This window comes from Clarias gariepinus, chromosome 24 (genome assembly GCF_024256425.1).
Source record: "Clarias gariepinus isolate MV-2021 ecotype Netherlands chromosome 24, CGAR_prim_01v2, whole genome shotgun sequence".
Taxonomy (NCBI): Eukaryota; Metazoa; Chordata; class Actinopteri; order Siluriformes; family Clariidae; genus Clarias; species Clarias gariepinus.
Genome location: NC_071123.1, coordinates 5,228,207 through 5,252,279, shown reverse-complemented (window position 1 = coordinate 5,252,279; position 24,073 = coordinate 5,228,207). Strand labels below are relative to the sequence as shown.

Below are 24,073 nucleotides of genomic sequence, written 5' to 3'. Positions count from 1 at the left end.
GTGTATGTATATGTGTGTATGTATATGTGTGTGTGTGTGTGTGTGTGTGTGTGCCCTGCGATGGATTGGCACCCTGTCCAGGGTGTACCTTGGCTCGTACCGGATAAAAACGGTATACAGGATAAATGAATGAATGTATTTAATTATGCTAATCAGTGCAATCATACATTTTAATTAATCACTTTAAATAACAACAATCATCTTAAAATATTTTTTTTTTTTTAAAGATTCTAGCTGATAGAGTTTATTGGAGCTGGTCCTGTTCATTTTTAACTGATTTTTTTTTTTTATTTGAACTGATCATGTGTTTTTGAGCTGATCTTCCTGTGTGCTGATCATATTTAAGGCAGTCTCATTTATTCAAACTGATCCTGATTGTTTAAGCGATCACGTCATTTGAGTTGGTCATGATAAGATAAGATTTTTGTTCTTCAAACCAACTGGAATTATTTTAGCTAAATGTATTTATTTAAGCTGATCCTGATTATTTAAGCGAATCATGTGTGAGCTGATGACGTTTAATTAATTTCCTCCCGGGTTGTTCATCTCAAACAACTGTAGTCAGTTTAATTAAACTGATTACGGTTGTTTGAGACGAACATGTTTATTTGTGAGAACAAAAATTCTCTTTTAAAGTGACTGCAATAATTTGAGTGGAAGACGTTTATTTGAGCTGATCTTTATTATTTAAGCTGATCTTGTTTGAGCTGATCTGATCTTGCTGATCGTGTGTTTTGACCTGACCTGATTCATTCTTTTATTTAAATCGATTGCCACCGATAGTTTGAGCTGATCCTGGTTAAGTTGATCATATTCGAGCTGATCCTGGTTATTTAAGTTGTTTATGTTTGAGCTGATCCTGATTATTTAAGCTGAGCGCGATTAGTGAGTTTATTTTAACTGATTGCCGTTATTTGAGCTGATCTTGATTTATTTCGTTATTTAAAGTGACTATATCGAGATGAGAACATTTGATTTGAGCTAATCCTGATGATTATTAGTTGATTTGATTCCAATGATTAGATTTTAGCTGATTAAATTTCTATTGGTTAATTTTTGGCCTTAAAAATCTTAAACACTGAGACAATTTTAGTATGTTGTTTTTTTTCTTTTTATATTCTGTAATTTAATTGACTTGTCTTTTGGATCTTGCTCTTAAAATTACTTTTTAAAAGCAGTTTAATTTATATGGAAGATAAATTATGTATTGTTTCTGTTGCATTGAGCCAAGAGTGTGTCACTCCCCTGATAGCTTCGTGGTGGCAGCAGAAGGACACAAAGGTCTTATCAGTCATCTTAATGTAGACATGACTACCCCCTGCCCACAGGGTCACTGCTCTGTCCTTGAGGGCATCGCACAGATAGAAGATGCTGTCAATACCCTGTTGTTGCTCCGTTGTCTATCTCACAGCAATCTGAGCTAATAATTTAAGCAGCTCTTGAGGATATCACGCAAGTCAGCGTTTCACTAGAACGAGGCTAATGCATGTTTAATAGAACGCAGCGGCTAGGCTTGTTAACTAGCAAGTGTACATGGTTAGAGCGTGCCTCATTGGACGTTAGTCTGAAAGATGCTGCAGATTTCAAATGTGTGGATGTGGAAGAAAAACACAGCTTATTCAAATAGTTTAGCAATTCTGCAACACGTGCGTTTATTGTTGTTCTCTTTGAGGATGATCTCTTACTAGTTAACAGGCAGAACACTTTGAGACATTGAGCAAATGCAACAGGACGTATTTAAAAAAAACTGATTCAAATACAAGGGGCGTTCAAGCCAAACCGGGACTTGATGAAGAAATTTCTCCTGAATGAAGAGAAGCCGTAAAACTCAACAACATCTAAAGACGTCAAGACGCAGTACGGTGAAAGGACTCTTAATGAGACTCTTTAAGCACTAGGGAAATTCTGGTGCATTAATGTAGCAGGTGATTATGTAGAAAAAACATGAAGCAAGTTTTACACTCATAACTGTGTCGTGTTATCCTAAACAATCAAACGTCCCTGTTTGGCTTGAACGCAACCTCGTACAGTGTAAACCACTTTCAAAGCTTTTTTAAAACCTTAAATAAAAAAAAAAAAGAATTTCTTTCTTTCTAGTGTTTTTCCTTTAAATGCGTGAGTCTAAAGTCTGGAAAATTAAGACAGATTGTTGAAAATGAAATCTACCAGTCATTTAGAAACCTATTAAATGTGACATAATGGCAAAAGTAGCATATGGAACTCCTGCACTGTTGTCACACTGTACGTCCTAGACTTGATGATACCAAAAGCATTTTATGGAAACTCATCCTTGGGTCTAATATATTTTTGTCATGACTGTGCAGATCCTGCTCTCCTCTCAGGGCTTTCTTTCCCCCACGGACAGCCTTGTTTTTTTCTCTTGCGGCCCAGAATACAAAAAAAGATGAATCACTAGGCAAGTGTCCGTGGACACACGCATGGCTTGACTGGATCGCTGTTCTTGGAATTATAAAGTGACTGGAATTGGGAAGCAGCTCTGCACAGAAAGTGTGATTTATCTACAAGAAAGTCTGCATGCACAGTATTCCTTATGTAGTTCCTCAGTCACTTCCATTCTCCTCTACTACTGTATTATTATTATTATTATTATTTACATTTAAACATCATATGAAACAAGCACAGACGTCTGTATTTTTCATACCCATTTGGACGACTCCTTCCCGCTCCTTATCAGCTTTCCCATTCTGACCTCCGAAACAGCAGGGTGGAACAATGATCACAGGCACGCCTGATGTATTCCCGTCATTCAGCAGGCTCATTAAGTCATCTGGTCTTAGCAGTAAATGGAGAATGAGCTTCGCGCCTGGCATGTTGCAGTGTTACACTGAGTAATCACACAGGAGGGAGATTGCCAAACAGCTCGACGTTCGTTCAGGGTTTCATTTGTCTCATCATGGATTCGCAGCAGCATTTCAGGTTTCACAGATGCATACTGATGTGTTTAAAACCGAGATTTGTTGTTGGCGTTCAAGTCAATCCGAGACTTTTGGTTGTGCAAAATAACCGAACAGTTAGTCATCCCTTTATTTCCTCTATATAATCCAATGCTACACCAATGCATTTATCCAAGCGTTTCACCAGTGCTTGGATACCTTCGAGGTGGAAAGTTTTCTCAGTACATCAGAACCGGGATTGGACATTGCGGCAGTAATTCCCAGTTGAGCTTCTGTAATGAACAGCCTTGTTTAACATGTTCACACCATCCAGATGTTTTACTGCGGCTAGGGATCTCATCACCATACTGTGCTTGAAGTCTTTAAAAGTAAATCGGTTTTATGCATTCATTCATTCATGAGAAATTTCAATCCCAGTTTGACTTGAACACCCTTTGGTAAGATTTATTCTAAAAGCAGCGCTTATAGTGACATGACACCTACTTAAGTTCATCATGACCACTGACAGTACCTTGCATAAACATTTATATTGTTTTAACTCATGTGTCAGATCTCATAAAGGCTACATTATGATTTCAGTTTTTCTATCAGATTAACAATATGTGGCATAGGATTGTTATAACATTTTGTAAGCTTATATTACACCGCTACAGTATGTCTACTGACTTAATTATGTCACCGTAGCATGCTAAGTGAACTAAAAAGTTACCAAAATATGCTGCGAAGCATTTCTTGACATCAGTACTTGCTCAGCATGCATATGTGCATTATAACAGTATGAGGTACAATAATAATTGGTTTTATATTACAGGAAATCATAATGAGTTATATATATTTTGAGATATATGAGAAATATGTATTTTCTCTGACCCTTAAATTAAATTATGAACAGTTCATATTTCTGCTCATAACAATGTTATAACTGCTTACGACACATTATGAACAGTTATGTACTCTATACCTATATCTTCTAACATGGATTAAAAATTTCTGCTCATAAAAATATTATGTTATACAACATAACTTTATGAGAGTTATTTATATGTCTCTCTGCCATTTTATACAGACTTCTGCTGGTAATTCTTACAAATACCAATGATTAGGTTATAATACCATTATGACAGTGTTGTGTCCATTTCCGTTGATTCGTAATTAAAATAAGATTCATGTTTCTTTTAAAGAGATTATAAATGCATCTGACCCCCAAGTATGAGGGAATATTTGATTGGTCGTCAACACCATAGTGACTGTCCGTCATACACTATGCTATGTCAGTTGTTATGACATTCTTATGATGTTATGTTGATATTATGTCACTTTGGCAACAATTTTGATAAATCTGGGCTTTATGGAAACTAACAGCTGACAAAATGAGACGTTATCAGTCTTTATGTAGCCTTATATCAGGTGTCAAAAGGGCATATGTAGTTGTCATGTTACATTATGAATGAAACATTATGAATAACCGTCCAAAAGTGAATAGTTTTTTCATATATATTTCAATTTAGGATTTTATATTTTTAAATCTTGTAATACAACGTCAGTAGTTATAACATTCTAATGTCACTTCACTTGGTTATTCATGTTACGTTAGCTTGCCCTTGGCATTGAGGAAGTCAGCGTTTAAAAAAAGCTGATGCTTGATGCTTATTAACAATTATAGCTGTTTATATAATGTAGGCTTCATGTCAGGTGTCATAAAAGGCTTATGTAGTGTACATGTTGCCTTATAAACACTCCTCAAGCAAAGCCTTTCTTTATACATGTTTAAAGGTAACATTTGATATTTATCAGTCCGTTTAATACAAAGTCAGTTGTTATGACATACTTATGTCACATGACATAAGTCAGTTGTGGTTGTTTTGACTTTCCTAAGTTCAGAAACTGCGATCAAAATTGTCCGAGCCTGTTTAAACCTAATTGAATATTCCATCATAAAAGTTTATGTAGGTTTGGCAATTAGTATGCAAGGCTTATGTAGCTGTCTCCTACTCTTATGAATGCTGCTCTTTCTTGCATCTTTAAGGAAAAAGCTTGCACTCCATCCTGCTGTGCTCTTCCACTCGTTCTGTCTCATTACATTTACATTGTGCTAGTCTGCTCACTGCGCACTTATGTTATAGCACCATATGGAGTAGCTGGAGGTACAGCGCACACATCAGGACTTTTTTTTTTTTTTTTTTTTTTTGTAGAGCTTGTTAGAAAATGTATTCAAGAGTCTTTTATTTTCATATTACACACTCACGCCTAACTTTTCAACAGCTTTTACACAAACTTTTTTGGGTTAAATCAATACTCCAGCTGCTTGTGTAAATGTCTCCCTTACTTCTTTTTTTTTCTTAGTTCCTTTTTTTTTTGTGACGGTTGATTTAGAATGGTGATGAAATTGATGTTATCTAATATTTCCTGTCATGTAGTCATGCTGGAGTGCGTTCATTTCAGACTGTGTGTATTATAACAGCTTTCTGCATTTCCTCTTGAGGCTGATGATTGAGCGATATAAGCAAGAACACGTCAAAATCAGTTTCACAAGGACATTGTTCAAGTCCTACTGTAGTATTAATTTGTTACAATAGCGCCCTCTGCTGAAGATTTCTAAAAAAAACATCATCTATTAACACTGTATAATTTGAAAAATAAATAAATAAATTAGATTTTTTTTATGACAATGCTTTTATATATCATGTAAAACTTCTATTGAATTTCTGTTTAGTTAATAAATTAATATGTGGGTGACGTGTGTGTAGGCTCATTGCATGACTTGTTTAATTCATACTGGCTTGTGTCCGACTCTATCTTTTTAAAAAAATCTGGAGTGCTGGGAAAATGGGTCACCTCTCTGAACCATTGAGCCAGAGCGGTGAAGTCATAGCAGGCTTTGAATAGCCAGACTAGCAATGTGTGTGAGTATGTCTAGGTTTTATTCACGGTTAGAGCTCAGGGTTAAGAAGCTAGCTCATTGTAATTATTCGGGGCACCGTCTCTTTCCATTGAGAGAAGCCAGAATAAGGGAACTTCCCACGCTCTTGACATCCCTGTCAGGCAAAGCTGGATAAAGGAAAAAGGCCTAAGTGTTGTAAATAGTTAACTGCACTTCCTCTAATGCTTCTTAAATGTGCTTGAAGTGTGAGATAATCACACGTTTCAACTAAAACCTTTCTGTTTTTTTCTGTCTTTTTTCCAGAAGGAGCTCAGTTTGCCCAGGAGAGGGAGCTTGTAAGTAAATGTTCTTATTAAAATGTTGTTATCCCATAACCACAAGCACAGTGTTGTTGTTGTTTTTTGTTTTTTGGCAAGGTGGCTCGTTTCTTATCATTATACCGTATAAATGTTTGACCTCAGATTCTATTGATATGCAACATTTTATGACTGTTATTGCATGCATTATAATGTTTTATAAAAAACACTTAAATAGCTAGTTTGAGGCATCGGCGGCTCAATGATGGGTTTCTTGCCTGCCATACAGAAGGCCGGGGTTCAGGTTCCACCCAGTGCCTAAACCCCAGCCACTGGATGCAGTGCTGGTCCCAAGCCCGGATAAAATGGGAGGGTTGTGTCAGGGAGGGCATCCGGCGTAAAACCAGAGCAGCCGAAAGACCAAGAACAACATTCAAATATAGTTTTTATAAATAGGCCTACTTTTTTTTACGTATAGTAAGTAAAATGTACCAATGAAAATAAATTAATCCCTTCTAAGTAAATACTTGTTTAAATAAATGTTTATGGGTGTGTTTGCGATGATTTTATAGCTACCTTGAATGTTTTAATATATATAAGTATACAGTAATTAATGTATGCAAAAAGGGCAACCCTATAATTGTCACTGACATCTACAGATCTCACAACCCTAACTGTGAATTTAGTTTCAAAGCATATTTTCTGTTTTTTTTTTTTTTTTCATTCCAAGTTATATTACTAGTCCTGTGTTTTCAGCTGTATGGAAATAAATGAACTAATTATAAGAAAGAAAATGAATTGTCGTGCTTTAGCAGCTGTGCTTTAGTGATTTTCCTTCAGCATTTTATATGTAATATTTAGAAAACTGAAATTTTGTTGGTTAAATATTGAAGTACTTCAAAACTTGTAACTCTATATAGTTAAATATGATGAAAATATATACCAAATATCATTACTGAATTGTTTTCTCAAAACATAATCACTAGAATTGCTTTGGCATTTTGTATTAACTAGCATTGGCTAAATTAGCTTGTCTGCTTGTAGCTTTTTTTCCCACTAGTGGAAAATGTTGTCTACCTCTGTCTTAATCATTATATTTTTAATGATTTACTGTATGTAAACATAGCTGGAAAAGTCTGAAAAAAAGCATTGCTCAAACACTCATCACTAAAATGACTCTAGCTGCTAAGCTACTGTAGTGGTTGAAAGCTAGCTAACATTTGCTAGCTAAGTGAGCTGTAGTCGATAGCACTGTTCAAAAGTTTTTGTTTTAAACTAGCTCACATTTGGCAAGCTTGACATGATGGATGAAGATTTTTAATGAGATTTAATTTTCCTGTTTGCTCTATTTTGTTATTACTAACAGTTAAGATTATGCTAGGTTGGGATTTCTGAGGTAAAACTTTTTGAAAAATGTGTTTTTTAAAGTTTTGTTTTGTCAACTAATCTAGCACACAATTGTCACAGCTTGACATGAGAGAGATTTTGTATTTAACTCTCAATGTGTATCATTTACAAACTGTTTTGTTGAAACTAGCATTAGAATATAATGGGTAAGTAAGTAAAGCGCTAGGTTAGCATGAGACTTTTGAGGTAAATGTGTCTCAGTTGTGTCAATGAACACATTACAGTATACAGCCAGAATCAGCTTTTAAACTTAGCAGTCATTAAATAAAAATTTTCTTAAACAAGAACTTTTAGAGTTTAAGAGAGGTCTAAACAGTTTCTTCACATTTTTACTCCATCGGTTTATGCTAGGTTATATGGGCAAAAGTATTTGGCCAGACCTGCAATGACATTGTATTCAAACACATATACTTCAATAACAGCTTCCACTCTTCTTGGAAGGCCCTACATAAGTTTTTTTATAGTGTTTGTGGGGGAATTCGTGCTCATTTATTCTGTAGAGCATTTATGAGGACAGGCACTGATGTTGGACAGGAAGGCCTGGCTCGCAGTCTATGTTCCAGTTCATCCTAGGTGTTCTCGATTGGTGTGCATTTATCAAAGCATGACTTTATAGTCCTTGCTTTGTGCGCTGTGGCATGGTCATGTTGGAATGGAAAAAGCTGTCCCAAAACTGTTGCCACAAAGTTGTAATCACTGCGTTGTCCAAGATGTCTTGGTATGCTTAGACATTAACCTCCTGGGACCCTCGTCCTCATATGGAGACACAACCTGGGTCCACAGCTGCTTGTACTTCATTCTGTCTAACTTAGACCTGTTGTCCTAAGTAGTGGACACTTTATAGCATCATCTAAAGGTAGCAAAAAATGCAATACACTATTTAGTGGAAACACAAGAGAGTGTCAAACTCAGTTTCATGTTTAAAGATTTTATACTTATCTGGTCCTACTAATCTCAAATACATAGGAAAAATAAAAAATGCATGCAGAATTAAAGCTCAGGTCTTAAGAGGTTAAGATTGCTCTTTAGTGGGACCCTGATTAATTGAAACACCAAAATTGAAGGTAGCCAAAAGTTGGCCAAAGTTGGAGGTAGCAGAGATGAAGATGCTGAGGTTCTCTTTGGAAGTGAAAAAGATGGATGGGATCGAAAATAAGTTCATTAGAGGGACAACCCATGTTAGATGTTTTGAAGATAAAGTCAGAGAGGCCAGATTTAGGTGGACGTGTTTAGAGGAGAGATGGTGAATATATCGGTAGAAGGATGCTGGGGTTGAAACTGCCAGGCAGGAGGTCTAAAGGAAGACCAAAGAGAGAGATTTATGGATGCAGTGAGAAAGGACACGAAGTTAGCTGGGGTAAGAGAAGAGCTAGCAGAGGATAGGGTTAGGTGGAGGCAGATGATTCGCTGTGGCGACCCCTGAAAGGGAACAGCCAAAAGGCAAAGAAGAACAGGTTTGGCCAAATACTTAAAACAGGGTATATCATTGCCTCAGACATGCCAGAAAGTGCTGTTCTTTTGCAGATAACAATTTGATTCGATAGTTAAATTAAGTTGTTTTTTTATTGTAATAATTTTTATTGGGATCAAAATTTAAAAAAATGGATCCTATTTTCTCCAGGTTTCTTTTTCAGTTTGCTGAAAATATATTTTTAAGAGGTTGCCTCATACTCCAGCAACTGCTGAATTTACAGAAAAACAAATTCTCAAAGTTACTTGTGCACATCTTCAGCTTTGTTACAGTCATACAACTTTTCACCCAGTTTCCCAATGTGCTTGTGTCTGTCCTAGAGTGAGCCTTGTTGATTTTCCTGTGGAGAATTTGTAGGGTTTGTGTCAAGCCATCACTTGCTAAAGCTGGCGTGCTCCGCTTCTCCACTCTAGCTTCAGCGTTCGGTGCTCTCTGGCTCTGTCGTAACACCTAGCCATGGATTTTGGCAGCCCCTATCCATTTCTTCCTTTAGCACATATGAGGTTCCAGCCTGCGGCCTGCCATCTGGAAGAACTGCCTGGCTTATAATTGATGACTGGTAATAAAAAGCTCCCACACACATGGGCTGCTCAATCCTGAATCATATTTATGCTCGGCCGTTATGGGATGTGTAAGATAACAGCCTCTGCTGAAGCGCTGTTTATACAGAGGGAGCTTCAACCTCTTTAGGAGGAAGATTGGCTTGTATTTGTCTGGGAGTTGGTCCAAAAAAAGAAGGAATGAGAGAGAGAGAGCAGGAGGATGATTGATATGATCCAGGGGATGATTGGCAGGCTTTATGAGCACATGTTGCTGACAAGAGATCTCATGTAAACAGTATCGCGTTTCCGCTCCGGGTTCATTTTGTTTTAACTGTCGTGGTTTAATGTGAAGTTTATCAAAACCATGTCCTTCCGTATGCGGAATTTGGTCGTTTAAAAAAACAGGCGCTGTGTTATGAATGACAGCTTGCTTTGGGATGATTTTGCTTATGACACCATCATGATGACGGCCCCCGAATATATGTTTGTCTCCTGTTTATTTGAGGAAATATTCAGTCCTACATGGATTATTCACTGACATGCAGCACCGCAGCTGTCTACCATCCAGATGGCATCCAGAGCTGAGCCAAGCTTTAGAGAGAGACCTGGAAGTGGTGCAAACAGTCAATCATCTGTCAAAGCATTTCTTTTTTTCCTTTTCGAACATCCATAATCTGTTGTCTGTTATGAATTAAATTGAATTAGGCAATAATAATCAATCTTTTTTTTAGATGCAGTTAAAAATATTGTTAACATTTCAACCAATAAACCAGCCTACTTTTTATTTTCATGAACTTGCAGTGTCTACTTTTTTTTTAGTATAAGAGTAATAAAACAATTAAAACCATTGTTTTCTAACATAATAATATGTACTCGCTCTCCTTGTTTGAACACCACATGACACCACTTTGTCGTGGATTACTTTCCTATAACAGAACACCCCGACAGATTTTATTCCTTACTGGCACGATGGTTATAAATAAACATGAACATGAGCTGCTGCATATCTGAATGTTAGCTACAGGCATGGTGTAGACAGAAGAGGATACAGAGATAAGGACAAGAGGTCACTGTTAATAGGTCACTGTTAATCCTTCTTTTGAATAAATCTCTGAGAAATAATAATCAATAAAATCGTGATATTAAGCTCAAGCAATGCCCTTACCCTGTCGATTCCTAACTTTAAACTTCTGAAACTTTCTCCGAGACCATAGCTCGGTGATGAGACCCGAACTTGTTGGAGCAAGCCACTTTATGATGACGGGATCTAGCATTACTTTAGAGAGATCAGTCACAGAAAATGCCACACCGTTGACCTGAGCGCTTCCAAACAATATCCGTTACTGGACACTGATGGCTTGATGTAGTTCAAACATGTTTAATCCATCAGATGATGTGCAAAGATGATTGCCATTTATATTACTTCGTAATTTATTGGTTTCTACTGATTAAGCGTTCTTCTGAGATCTTTACCAAATTAAAGTTTCTTCTTGTAGTTGTTTCCTACTTTTTCTTTTGGTGGTATTGTTTTGACATACCAGTTTGTTTTCACCTGTTATATATTTAGTACTTATGTCTGTCTATTTTTATGGTGCCACTATAATTACTTACTTGCAGTCATGTTTGGAAAAAGATCTAGAAGAAAACCTAGATGTTGCCTAAAATGCCCTGTCTTGTTCAGTGGACGGGGCTTGGCTGCAGCAGGTGGTTCAGGTCTACGAAAAAGCATACAGAAAATTTTGACAAAATAAACAACCCTAAAGTATAAACCTCTAAGAATTGTTGGAAAATCCCGACCTGTAAAGAAATGTCAAAAATGTATTTCATTTGGTTTACGGTCCAAGCGAACAAGTGTTGTCTGACTCACGTTCGTTACGGCCTGAGCTCAGAATTTGACTTACTTTTTTTCCCTTCCTATGACCGTCCCAGAAATGGTCTCAGATGGCAGGTTTAATTGTCCCAGCGCGCTCATAACTGTCCCAAATACTAAACTACATCCTTATGAAAAAGCGGCCGCAAAACAACACAGAAGCTTGAAGGAATTTAATGGAACAATTATGGAAATGTTTGTTCACTAAAATAATGTTAATAAAGGAAAACAAAGTGTATTTTTATAAGCCAGAGAGAGAGTGAGAGAATTGGAATCTAGGTGGAAAGAACTGCCTTAGAACAAGCAGAACTGTTTCCCAGTAATGAAAATGTCAAATTTCTGTAACTACATTTATTTCTCTTGACTGCTCAGTAAAGTCTGTTATGGTAACCCAAGTAAATGTGAGTAAGAGAAGATGAGAGTCATTCTGTGCATGTGTGTGTGAGTGTCTGTTTATCTGTGTGTGTGTGTGTGTTATACACTACCTTTTAGGGGTCATTTCTTTTACACGATAGTTGTTGACGTTTATGATCGTGCCTCCGTATGACTCCAGTGCCGTGTGATTTTCAATGGCTGCTTTGAATTTCCATATACGGAATATCAGCATGGCTGTGATGTGGTTGTAATATTCGGCACGACAGCATGACCTCGAATGTGGTATTGCTTTTATACAACAGTTCTATAAATGGCAGTTATTATTAACAGATCATGATTTGTTTGCATACTTAACTAGTTATTTTGCTTCATCAACAGGAGCAACAGTTGGTGTAATTAATGAAATAGTTTTAAATTCTTACCGACAATATCTAGTCAAAAGGACAAAAGGTAGTGGGCAGTCCTGATAAACGTACGAAATTTACATTATATTTCAACTTATCTCGCTTTGGAATATCAGCTAACTTTCGGGTCCCGGGGTCGAATCCCAAATAGCGCTAAAGACAAATCTAGTGTGCTATAGACCGTAAACAATCCCTTGTTCCACACAGCAGTAGGTGCTTCCTTTAGATGTTCGTATAGCCGAGTCACTGGCAACCTTTAAACAAAGACTAAAGACCTACTCGATGCTTCAATATTTGTATTCATTTAGTAGTAAAATAAAGAAGAAGAAAAAAAATGTTTGATTTTATGATATTTAATAAGTGACCTAGGAACACAATAACGGATCTATCCAGTGACTGAAACTTCAAAGCACTTTTGTAAGTCGCTTTGGCTAAGAGCTTCTGCCAAATGTCTAAATGTAATCATAATCATAAAACTTGAGTAGCCACGAGCAAAACAACACGGACGGTTCAGAGTCCATTCAAAGCGGCTTAGGAAGCTTTCATTAGGGAGACAAGGTGTTGTTTAAGATGACATAATGTTATCAGTTATGGTTTCATTGCTGGAAGTGCTTCTGTGACTGGTTTTGAGTGTGAGTTTCGTCAGGCAGCTGCTCTCTCCTCTTTCTAGTACTGTGGAAAACATACGAATCCTGGCGACCACCGCTTAGTGCAATTACCGTTTATTAGGATAACAGTGATGTACTGTATGTATTTAAACATCTGAGTGCTGTTATGCTCAATATCAGCACTCATGGATATCGTGGGTCTCATCCAATCAGATTATGTAATATATTAAAGCTTATAGACCTACTTTGGCAGTAACATTTTTTAACTAACATAGCTTGCCAGATTATTTAAAGTACCAAGCTAGTGATGAGAAGTCTGAAAGCATAAAATTCAATTTCTTAATGGTCATTTATTCTATTTCCTTCATAACATCCCTCTTAACAACCTGGTAAAGATAATAGCCTATCATTGTAATATTAAACAAATTTTTTATTAATTTTTTTTTTTTTTTAAGGATTTTTCTGCTCACTAAAATCCGGATTGGCAGATCCGTTGGGATTAAGGCAGCGGATCACTTCAGTCACTTTTGCTCTTGCTAAACTGGGGTCTTGCGTAAAAGCAAATACACGTTAATCCCATGTAAGATCTCATTTAGTTTTGCTCATGAGGGTTCGAATTGTCCTGCCGAGGTCATGATGTTTCTTGCGCGGCACAAAAGATGGCATTGAAATGCTAATGAATGTTTTGGAGGACACTGCAGTCTGCACGTCTATTAGCGCATGATGAAAATAATATTTTTAAAAAAGAAGACGTTTTAATTACAGTGGGACGGAATCTAAAACTGTATGAGGCTTCATTGAGGAGGTTGAGTGCAGTCTGGTGTAGGGATGATAAATCTCCATGCTCTGTGTTTGGCTTTGCTGACGTAAGGGTCTTCCACCGGTGGAGGAGGGGCGGCCTGGATCCCAGGCATGCATGTTTGTGTATGGGAGAGAGAGACACAGGGAGAGAGCAGGAGAGTGAGAGAGAAAGTGTGAGCGGCAGAGGGATGGGAGGAGAAAGAGAGCCATTGTCCAGCCTCTTAGTTCTCCATAGACGACTGACGATCTCATCTGACAGCTAGACCTAGAAGTATAAGGACAGGGGGAGGGAAGGAAAAAAAAAAATCAGGACCAGACGATTTCCGTTGCTGTGTTGACGTGCCGTGAGGTTCTGCGAACGGAAATATCATGTGCACAATAGATCAATCCAGTCTAGCACAGCCATGAAAGCCCAGCGGGAGAGGTTAAGGATTCCGGGGCTGACACTCGAGTGAGTATTTCCTCCCTTTTGTGTGCTGCGTCGTCTTTATTTACATGCAGAATCATTGAAAGGTGCAGCATTACCACAGCAGCAGTTTCTGCAGTGTGCTCGAATAATAAAACCATAATAAAAGGTTTGCTAGAGAAGGGTTGCTGTGTTGAAACTGATCTGGGGTCAGTTTCAGGATTGAAATAGGGTGTGTATGAGTGGATTTGATCTGGGATCAGCAAGAATTGGCGATCGATCAGTGAGGTCTGCAGTTGGAGAACCCGCCAGCTTCGGCTGTCCGTTTGGATGAGGTGACGTACAGAGATATGGCTCGTGTTCCCCTCAGCAGGATGCACTCGATGATGATGATGATGATGATGAATTTCCCTTATACATCGAGACCTGATCAGTTCTAAGTTACATCCCTGCCGTCTCATTATGCCGTCTCATATTTACCATGTGCTCTCGTTTCTCGTTCACATCTCAGGGATTTGTAACCGTAAAGAAATCAAATTCCGTCCCCGGAGGTCACGGAAAGCACATCACATGTTTACATCTGCTGTAGCTGCGTGTTGCATCACTGCTGGTGTTGCTAAGCGCACCGTGCATGCATATCTCCTGACACGTCCGTTTCAGCACTTTCAGGTGACGTGATTGGTTTAGCTTGTCAATGGTCTTCTGCACCACCAGCAACCAGCGTCTATGCACTCGAAGGCCTCCAGGAAAACAGCCAGGGGAGAGGAAATTTGGAGGTCATGTTGCAGTGTTTGGTTTGAGCCGCACGTAGCGTGCGCAGGCTTTTTTTTTTTTTTTTTTGGCAAGTTGTAAATGCAAAAACAAACAAAAAAAAAAACAGTACTAATAGAATTTGGTGTGTGAGGTATAATAGAAGCTGAATGCTGACATGGTTGGGTTTATTCTTTGAGCTCTATACAGAATAAATTCACTGATCCAATCACTGCTGTGGTGCTGCTCTGTGGTAATGCGTGCAATGATGTATAGCAGATGGAGTTCAAATTAAGCGTTGTACATGAAGTCCTTAAAAAAAAATCTGAACGTTTCAGATAAAAGTAGATGTCGAAATTATGGACTGTCTCCAGGTTTCACCTTCTTTATCTTCAGAACTTCCTGTTTTTATGAGAACATTTGTATACTCCGCTGAATTGTAACTCCATCTGCACTACAGTAGTTCCTTTACTTCATGAAATCTTTATCCGAATTTCGGTCCAAACGGTCCAAAATTCTGAAACCAGCACAGAAAGATTCTTTCTTTATGTGAATATAAACCGTTATTTTTTTTATTACAAACTATATTAATAGAGGCAGTTGTGACTCAGAGGGCTAAGGCACTGACTTGCAGATCGGAAGGTTGGCGGTTCGAGCCCCAGCTCCACCAGGTTGCCATTGTTGGGCCCTTGATCATGGCCCTTATCCCTGTCTTCGTCCAGGAACGCTGTGTCATGGCTGACCCTGCGCTCTGACAAATAAAGGCTTAATGTAACTTAACTAAGTTATTCTATGTTAGAATCTTTGGAATATTTATGTACATGAAATTATAACTTTCTTTGTCATTCACTTTGGCTTGAATGACAACGTGCACTCTGGCATGGATTCATAAGAGCCTATGCATCGCACGTGTTAAAAAATTCGAGTTTGCATACAAAGGCGCTAGAGTCATAGAGTATAATACAAATTTTCATAAAAATAGTTCATATAAAATATTTTCTGTTCTTGTTTTAAAGGGTTTCAAATTTAAAAACTTCCCGATTCCCTGACTTTCAGTGTGGCTTTAGATTTTTGGACCGTATACATTTCATGTAGGTTTAATATAATGGAAACCTAAACACAAGGCAGTGTATGCTAATATACAAGAAGTGTTCAAGTCAAACTGGGACTTTTGATTGTGCAGACACACTAGTTACGCCAACGCACCAACCCTAGCGTTTCATTTGTGCTTGAATACCATCAAGGTTTAACGTTTTCTCAATACACCGGAGTCATGTTTGCTTCACGGCTGAAACGCTGGCCTCCCTGGAACTCCGTTAATGACGCAAGCATGTAAAGGTTCCTACAGATTGATGCGTATCTTGCGCAAGTTGGCGAGAAGTCATTTATCGATTTTAAAGTCTCAGACATTTCACTGAGTGCAGTGGGCGCTGAGCTCTTATGGCCGAGAATGTTGTTCACGGATGTACGGCCTTCTTTAAAATGCTTGTAAAACTTCAATTTCTTCATAAGTACCACTTTGACTTGAAACTTCCTTATACTACATTCTGTTGGATTTGTACATACTTTGCAGGAATAGACGTCAAATCGTTCTATCTCTCTGTGAGAACTGTTAAAGGTTCCATCTAGAACCCTATAACAAATGGTTTATAGAGGGTTCTAAATTAAACCTTTAACAATCCAAAGAATTCTTAAGACGTACATATGTTTTATTTGGAAATGTGGATTATGTTTAATGACTTGTATATTAATAAAAATTCGACTTTAATTAGTTTTAGCGAGCACAAAATGCACCTTTCGATGTGTGATGTACATAACTCGCCTACTGTAAGGTCGTACGTTGGGTCAGCATTGACGAACCGTGATTTGACTTACAGCCTCACTCCAAGAAGCTTGAGCCCGACTCCCACAAGCCCTTGCAGCCCATGCAGCCCGCTGCACGCCTTCCATTTTTGGAGGTAAGAGCACGCTTCCTCGACATTTTGTTTCTCAGGAGTCGAGCGAGGTTTCACGCTCCGATGTTACTCAGGTTGATTTTCAACAGCAACAGTTAAGCGGGAAAAAAAAGATCTCAATTGAATGATAAGTTCTGCTCGTTTTATTTTTCAAAAAGCTTTTATATAATTTCATAGAAAGGGATGGTGGGCTTATATAACGCGCTGAGCTTTTGTGTCGGCCTTCTTTCAAGTGCAAAATAGGATTTGTGGCTGAATTGAGCGGCGGATGAGGTCGGTCCAAATCTTAAGGAAAAAAGTAAGCCATTGTGGGGGAAAATGGGTTTTAAAAGACGCCATTTTTGGAAATGGTAAAAAAACTAAATTCTGTTTGAGTTTAATTAAAATGGAATAACACAGGGCTGGACTGGATTTCCTGCTTTCGTGCAAGATCAGATGTTACTGCTTTTGATGTGTTGGCACATTTTCAGGACGGACTTTTGAAATCATTGTAGATTCATCATTGATAGTCTCACTGCTTTGTGTCTGTATAATCCGACGGTGTTTGATCATCAGGCAGCTGACGTACTGTGTCGGTTTCTCGTGCTGCCCAATAGCGACTAAAATTGCAGACCATGACGTACACCAGTCTGACTTAATGCCTCTAATGTGTCTATCTGGACAGGAAAATGAAATTTTACGTTCAAGTAGCTCTGATTAACTCATGTTCATTTAAAACAGGTTGGACATTCACTTATTCAACAGATATGTTGGGATTTTAGTGCTGAATGCTTAAGAGTTCAACCAGAAGCAGAGGAAAGATAAGAAACCATAATTTCTGCACATGATTATAACTACAGAATAATACACTCATCAGCAATAGGTTTTTAGGGTTCTCTTGTGCCACCGAGGCAGCCCTGGTCTCTTGGGGCATGACTCCACAAGACCACTGGGTGTGTGCTGGTGTCTTGGACCAGGATGTTAGTGGCGGATCTTGGGGTGGGGCAGCTGTGAATCAGACTTGTCTGGCCAGTGAATCCCATGGGTGCTTGATCAGATCAGGATCTCAGGAGTTTGGAGGTCAGGTTGTTGGCCTTGTTGAGTTCCGTGTCCAGCAGGCAGTGGTGCACTGGTGTTCTGGTACCTTTCTACCATGGACAGCATTGATTTTTTTTTCAGCAATTTGTGCTACATTGGTTTTTCTGTGTGGTTGGACCAGACGGACTGGCCTTTGCTCTCTGTTTACTGGTGTATAATTCATAATGGATGTTATCCAATTCACTTGGTGACGGTTTTAGTGTTATGGCTGATCAATACAAAATCAGTTTGCAAAGAAGGAGGTGCAAATGTAGTATGTTAATGCATTTTTGGGACATTGCATAACTAGCCTTTGTTTTAGGATAGGACAAAAATAAATCCCTTTTTTTTTTTTTAACTCAACATGATTGTTTTTGATGGACGTTTCTTGGCAAACCTATACCACCAAATCTACCTTTGAATACCTCTAACTTAAAGGACTTGTGTTTTATTTATGATTGGAGGTTTCCTTAAACAAAGTCATCACAGAAATTCATGCCTCTAACCTAAAGGAAAGTTACTTAGCAGCTCTTGTGATTCAGGTCTCCATGGGTGTCTTTAATTCATCCTCTTGTAATGGGGGCACAGAAAGAGTTCACTTCTATCTAGAGCACAAGCTGCTATATAGGACCCTTTGGGACACAGCAACCGGAGAAGGCGATTAGACCTGATGTCGTTGCTAAAATCAGCAAAGCTAAGGTGGAAGAGATAAAAGAACCCGGGCTGGGTTATGGTCTTCGGTCTGCATGTTGGGAGACTGGAGGCTTTATGACTGGTAATCTGTGTGATGTCATTATTACCTGGATGGCCTTTAAAAATGCCTGGTGGTTAGGTTCAATGTTGGCTGTTCCTTAGATTTTCAGGTGTGGTTAAATCTTAAAACATATTATGTTTGAGTTGAGAAGATAAGGGGTTAAGGGCCCTGACCCTCAATGAATGAAATCGCAAATGCTTTCCCACTGTTTTTGCCAGTATTTTATCATCAAAAGCAGAGGTCTTGCTTATTCACAACTGTGAACTAATTGCTTTAATTAAATATCTGAAGTCACCTTGAGACATGACAGATCATAAACGTGTGCTGATATGCCATAACGTTGGTGTTTCCAATGGAAATTGGTGGAAACGCCAATCAGATTGCAACTTTTGGAATTTCGAAGATCATACCCAGATAAGTCCACAATAGGTATTGAATACTCTTTGATATCTGATTGATGATACCCTGGTGAAAGAACTTTATTAACCTGCACAATTTTAAATGCCCTTACGATAAATTGAAACGCCAACTGTGTGCCAGGACCTTTTCCCTGACCTCAGTAATGCTCTTGTGACTGAATGGGTAGAAATTGAGCCACTTTATAAAATCTACTGGAAAAACGATTTTTTTTTAGTTCCAATAATAAAAAAAGGACTAAATCTAAACTGGTGTGTTTACCAAGCACATTAGGGGGGGATTGGACATACTTTTGGTTGGTAAAGTACTTTAGGGGTGGTGTCCATGACCATTTCCAGAACGGCTTTCCAAAAGGTACAGTAAGTAGACACCAATATTTAGACCTGGATGTAACCATTGAAAACCAGTACATTTCCATTTCAGACAAGCTTCAAAGAAGGACCTCGATATACTGGAGCAGTGCCAAATAGAGAATACTGATGATGGAGTCCTGCTCTGACTCATTCACTACTCCTTCTCATCTTTTCTGTCTCCTCTCTACCAGTCAGAATGTGAAGTGGTAGATCCCCGTTACTTGATCTGGAGAATGTTTGAGGGCATGTTCAGGATGAGCAGTGAGGACTTTGGCATGGAATGCAAATGCATGCACTATAAGTGGCCTTGCTTTCTTTTTGGATTAGCAAACTGTGTATAAGGACAAGCAAACGTTTCCTGTTTGTTCTCCTAATGTTCAGTTGATGGAGTGGACACTTGCTTTACAGCGAACAAATTTCCCAGATTTACCGAGATGTGCCTGGACAGATCTCTTTAGGAGGTAGAGTTACATTGGAACCACTAACTGAAACTCTAGCAGTGGATGCTTGACGCGTTTCTTTAGGTAATTTTCTGTTGCTGACTGACATGTTTAGTCGCATGACAGTGAGATGATGTCGAGGTCAATCTTGTCCATACCTCAGTTTCTTAATGGATGCAAGCTACCACGCTTGCAAAGGTAATCAAGTGTTTGATGCTTGCAGTGAGGCATACAGCAATGCAAGATTCAACTGAGGCTGTGAGCAAAAGCAATTCTGTCAAAACTACAATATACTTTGTGTTGAATTTTATCTGTATTTTGTGTATACAAAGCTTTTCCAGGATATAAAATAACTGGTACACTTGTATATTGTGCTTTGGGAAGATATTATGCTCCGGAAACTGTATGATGCCTTTATCTACTTTTGTAAAATTTGAAATAATGTTGGTGTTCCTTTCTGTAAGTAGGTTGCTAGAATTTCAGGTATACATGAAGCTTAGGTTAGCTTTCAATCCCAAGTTTCTTGAAGCTTGGGTTTTTTTGGAGGTTGGGTTCACATAAGGTTCACTGGAAGCTTGGGTCTACATGAAGCTCGGGTTTGCTTTAAGCTTGTGCTGGTTGAAACCTGGGTTTACAAGAAGCTCTGGTTTGCTTGGATCTTGTGTCTACATGAAACTCAGGTTCGCTTGAAGCTTGGGTCAACACGAAGCTCAGGTTTGTTTGAAGCGTGAGTCTATGTGAAACTCCGGTTTGCTTGAAGCTTGGGAATACTTAAAGCTGGAATTTGCTCGAGATGAATTCCAACCCACTGTGTCAACATGAACCAGAGGTCACTTCCATGGTCTACACCTGGGTTCAAATGCAGTTTTCACCCTCAGCCAGATGCTGGAAGCTAAAACAGGGCTTTAAAAGGGCATTGATGCATCATTACCTTAAAATCTTTAGTTACTCTAAACCGAGGATAATAAGGGCTGCGGATCTGTTTGACAAGTTACATGCGTTTAAAAGGACATTGATTAAATTCACAGGTTTTATGAGACCAAGGAAATGAAGTTGTTCAATAACATCTTTATCCATAAAAGACTTAGTGGAACGTTCTGTACATCTCTGCGTGTGTGACACGTTTCAAAAAACAATGGTATGGTAGTGAGATAAATCAGGCGAATTCACCATAAAGTCATTTACATATTTATCTAGCAGCCGAACTTTAGTCTCATGTTTCAGCTATGACTACAGTGCGCCTTATTTTAGTACAGTAACGCAAGTCAGGGGCCAAGAATGAGAACTAAAAGAACAACGTAGCCTGAGGTTATTACTGTACATGTTTTTTTTCTCTTAGTTTAAGATTACAGTATAGCTTACATACAGTATGAGATCACTGATGTTTTGTATATGTTTTCATGTAATGCCCTTTATAAGCATATTATAGTTATCATAAGGTCAAGTTGTGTCATATCACTGCTACGCTGTAGGAGGCATCTAGGAGCAAGTGCTCAGGACTGATGGAGTTTAATCTGCCCGTGCATGGAGGCTGTATAAATAGCCGTGGTACATCTGATCCTCTTTCACTGAGCACCTGTGAACTACATTTTACATCTACATACCTGCTGGAATAAATGACGAATCTTTTTTGCCAGGCTTTCCATCTTTGTCAGGATGACCTGCTAGATGCTGTAGTTTTCTTTTTAGGATGATGACATTTTAAGTTAGTAAGTGAGTTTAGTAGATTCAATTTATAGTAAGTAAATAATTAATGTATGTTTGTAGGAATATCGCTAGATGTGATGAGGAACCCATTCAAATCTCTGACACTACAGACTTTTATTTTGCTGTTACAGTTCCCCACCTTAGACCTTACAGGACAGTGAAATTTTTTTTCACATATCCGAGTTAGAAAGCTAGGGTCAGAGTGCAGGATCAGCCAGGATACAGCGCCCTGGAGCAGGTAGGGTGAAAGGCCTTGGTCAAGAGTTCAACAGTGTCAACATGGTAGAGCTGAGGCTTGAACCACCGACCTTCCGATCAGTAGCCCAGTAACCAACAACCTACAGTAACCAACAATTGAGCCACCAATTAGTCCAAATTGCTCAAATTGCTCCAAAAATGTGTCAATCCTCCTGTTAAAACTTTACAACAGATAAACGTTGTATAAACGTTTACAGAATGGTGCAAAAAAACAAAACAAAAAATGTTTTTATTCTCAATATCTAGATTTCCAATCATGACAATGGGTTAGTGACATGACAACAAATACTGCATAATAGGGGCGTGGCTGATTTAAGTAACAGCTGCATTCCATCCATCCATCCATCCATCCATCCATCCCAGAACCTCTGTATTCCAGCTAGGGGGCGTGGGGGCCACTGATGATGACCATTTCTTTTTTTTCCCATGTACGACTCTGGTGAGACCTCCGGTCAACATTCTCACACTATGGCGCCAATTATCCTAATCTGCATGTTTTTGGACTGTGGGCCAAGTACAGGGAGAAGATACAAACTCCACACGCGCACACACAGACCCTAAAAACAGAAATCGAGCCCGGACCCTGGAGGTGCAAGGCGACAGTGCTAACCAGTTAGCCACCGTACCACCTGCAGCTGCATTGCAGATGTAAAACTGGATGACTTTCTTTTATCAATAAGCTGCTTGAAGTTTTCGTGCAGAATGATCTTTAGACAGATTTGCTTGCAAAGCTAGCGAATTAAGGCTTGCCAAACAAGTAGTAAACATTCAGATTTTTAACATTTGGAAAAAAAAATTCTTTATATAAAATGTGTGTGTGTGTTTTATGGGACCTTTTTTTCCCCCCTCACTGCTTCAGTATCTACAGCGTATGAGCTCTATGTATTCAAATAAGTCATCCGAGGAGTCGTTCTGTGCCCTCGGTCGTCTATATGGAGGGCACTGTGGGATGAGTAAGCCTGTGAGCTAATAGGATCTACATAATGACCTCTAATCGTCTTGTCATTGAAGCGCTCAGTACCCGACAGCCAGCGCAGCTGAGGGAATGCCAGTGTTTTGGCACTTTTAACTGCGTTTTGGTCTGATCTTCAGGACGAATGTGGACTAGCCTCGAGGATGAGTACATCACGACTTTGATAAACTTTCTTAACAGGACCAAGTGGTACAGCTTGTGGAGAAAATCAAGAAGACGGTACGAAAAAGAATTAACCGTAGAAATTAGTACTGCACAATTAATTGCATTAAAATGGAAATCGCAATCTGGACCTGTACAAATTACAAAAGCCTGTAATTTATTACAGGGTGTGTGTGTGTGTGTGTGTATATATATATATATATATATGGAACTGCAACATTTTACCACCTTAAATGCAAACATATATAGAAATAAGGGAAAAAAATCTTTTTGCATTTCTCATCGTGTAAATCACAGTTGCAACATGTGTGAAAATAATCACAATGTAATTATTTATTTAGTTTATTTTTTGATCGAATCGTGCAGACCTACTGCAAATCTTTAAGCCTTTTATTTTTTATTTCAATCACATCTCAGGCTGCTGACGGTTTATTTAACATTAGCAGGTCTTAAATGTCTTTTCGTTGCTGGTTTTCTAGTTATTAAGTCGATTTGTTTTTTGGCTCATGCGCGAGTTTAAAAATTTCCAGGTGGACTGCATGTAGTAAGAATGTGCTCTTATGGCTCCTGTGGAATATCAATGAGTGTCATTCATTATCTTTTATTATTTAATAAAATACAAAAGATTCCTTAACAGGGTAAACTTTCTCCCTAATCCTTTTGTGTGAAGGTTCATTTTAATAGAATTTTTTGATTATCCCAAGAAACTATTGATTTTTTTTATATCTGTTCATGAACTGTTTCTTTTTTTTTTTTAAGAACAATGAAATACTAAATATTGAGACTTTTTACCTGATAGTACAAGTTTATTTCGCAGTATTTTGAACAGCTTTATGATTTAAATATCAATTGAAGTCAAAACCACAGACAGTGTTAAGAAAAATAATCTCCTATTGTAGGACCTATGAACTTATTGTGCCATAGTGTGTGAATGAGTGTACTGTATGTCCGTGTGCCCTGTGATGGATTGGCACCTTTTCCAGGGTGTACCCCGCCTTGTGCCCCAAGTCTCCTGGGATGGGCTTCAGGCCCTTGTGACCCTGTACACAAGATAAAGCAATAAATATGATGAATGGATGAATTTACCTTTCCAGGCTGATTAAATTACAAATCTGAGAAATGTAATGTAAATAAATGCGAAATAATCTCATTCTCAGGAAATGATTGATTTTTTTGCAGCATTACAGAATCTAAGCCGTCGTCTGGACACGGATTCCATAAAATGATGCTTTTAGAAACAAGTTTCCAATCGATACGTTATTGATTCGATGT

General features: G+C 38.4%; 2 protein-coding genes across 7 annotated transcripts in view; both read left to right on the top strand.

The window, feature by feature from the left end:
- The window catches only part of srek1 (splicing regulatory glutamine/lysine-rich protein 1), a 206,026-nt gene that overhangs the window by 90,792 nt on the left and 91,161 nt on the right, over positions 1 to 24,073 (top strand). The gene's annotated exons all lie outside the window — the stretch shown is intronic.
- The window catches only part of mast4 (microtubule associated serine/threonine kinase family member 4), a 101,423-nt gene that overhangs the window by 45,190 nt on the left and 32,160 nt on the right, over positions 1 to 24,073 (top strand). For 5 of the 6 annotated variants that reach the window (XM_053485370.1, XM_053485371.1, XM_053485368.1 and 2 more), the window contains exon 4: positions 6,100 to 6,131. In XM_053485370.1, the coding sequence (XP_053341345.1) occupies positions 6,100 to 6,131 (32 nt within the window). Of the gene's footprint in view, positions 1 to 6,099; positions 6,132 to 13,873; positions 14,022 to 16,603; positions 16,685 to 24,073 lie in introns of those variants that run through there. The other variant, XM_053485369.1, reaches the window with a different exon arrangement.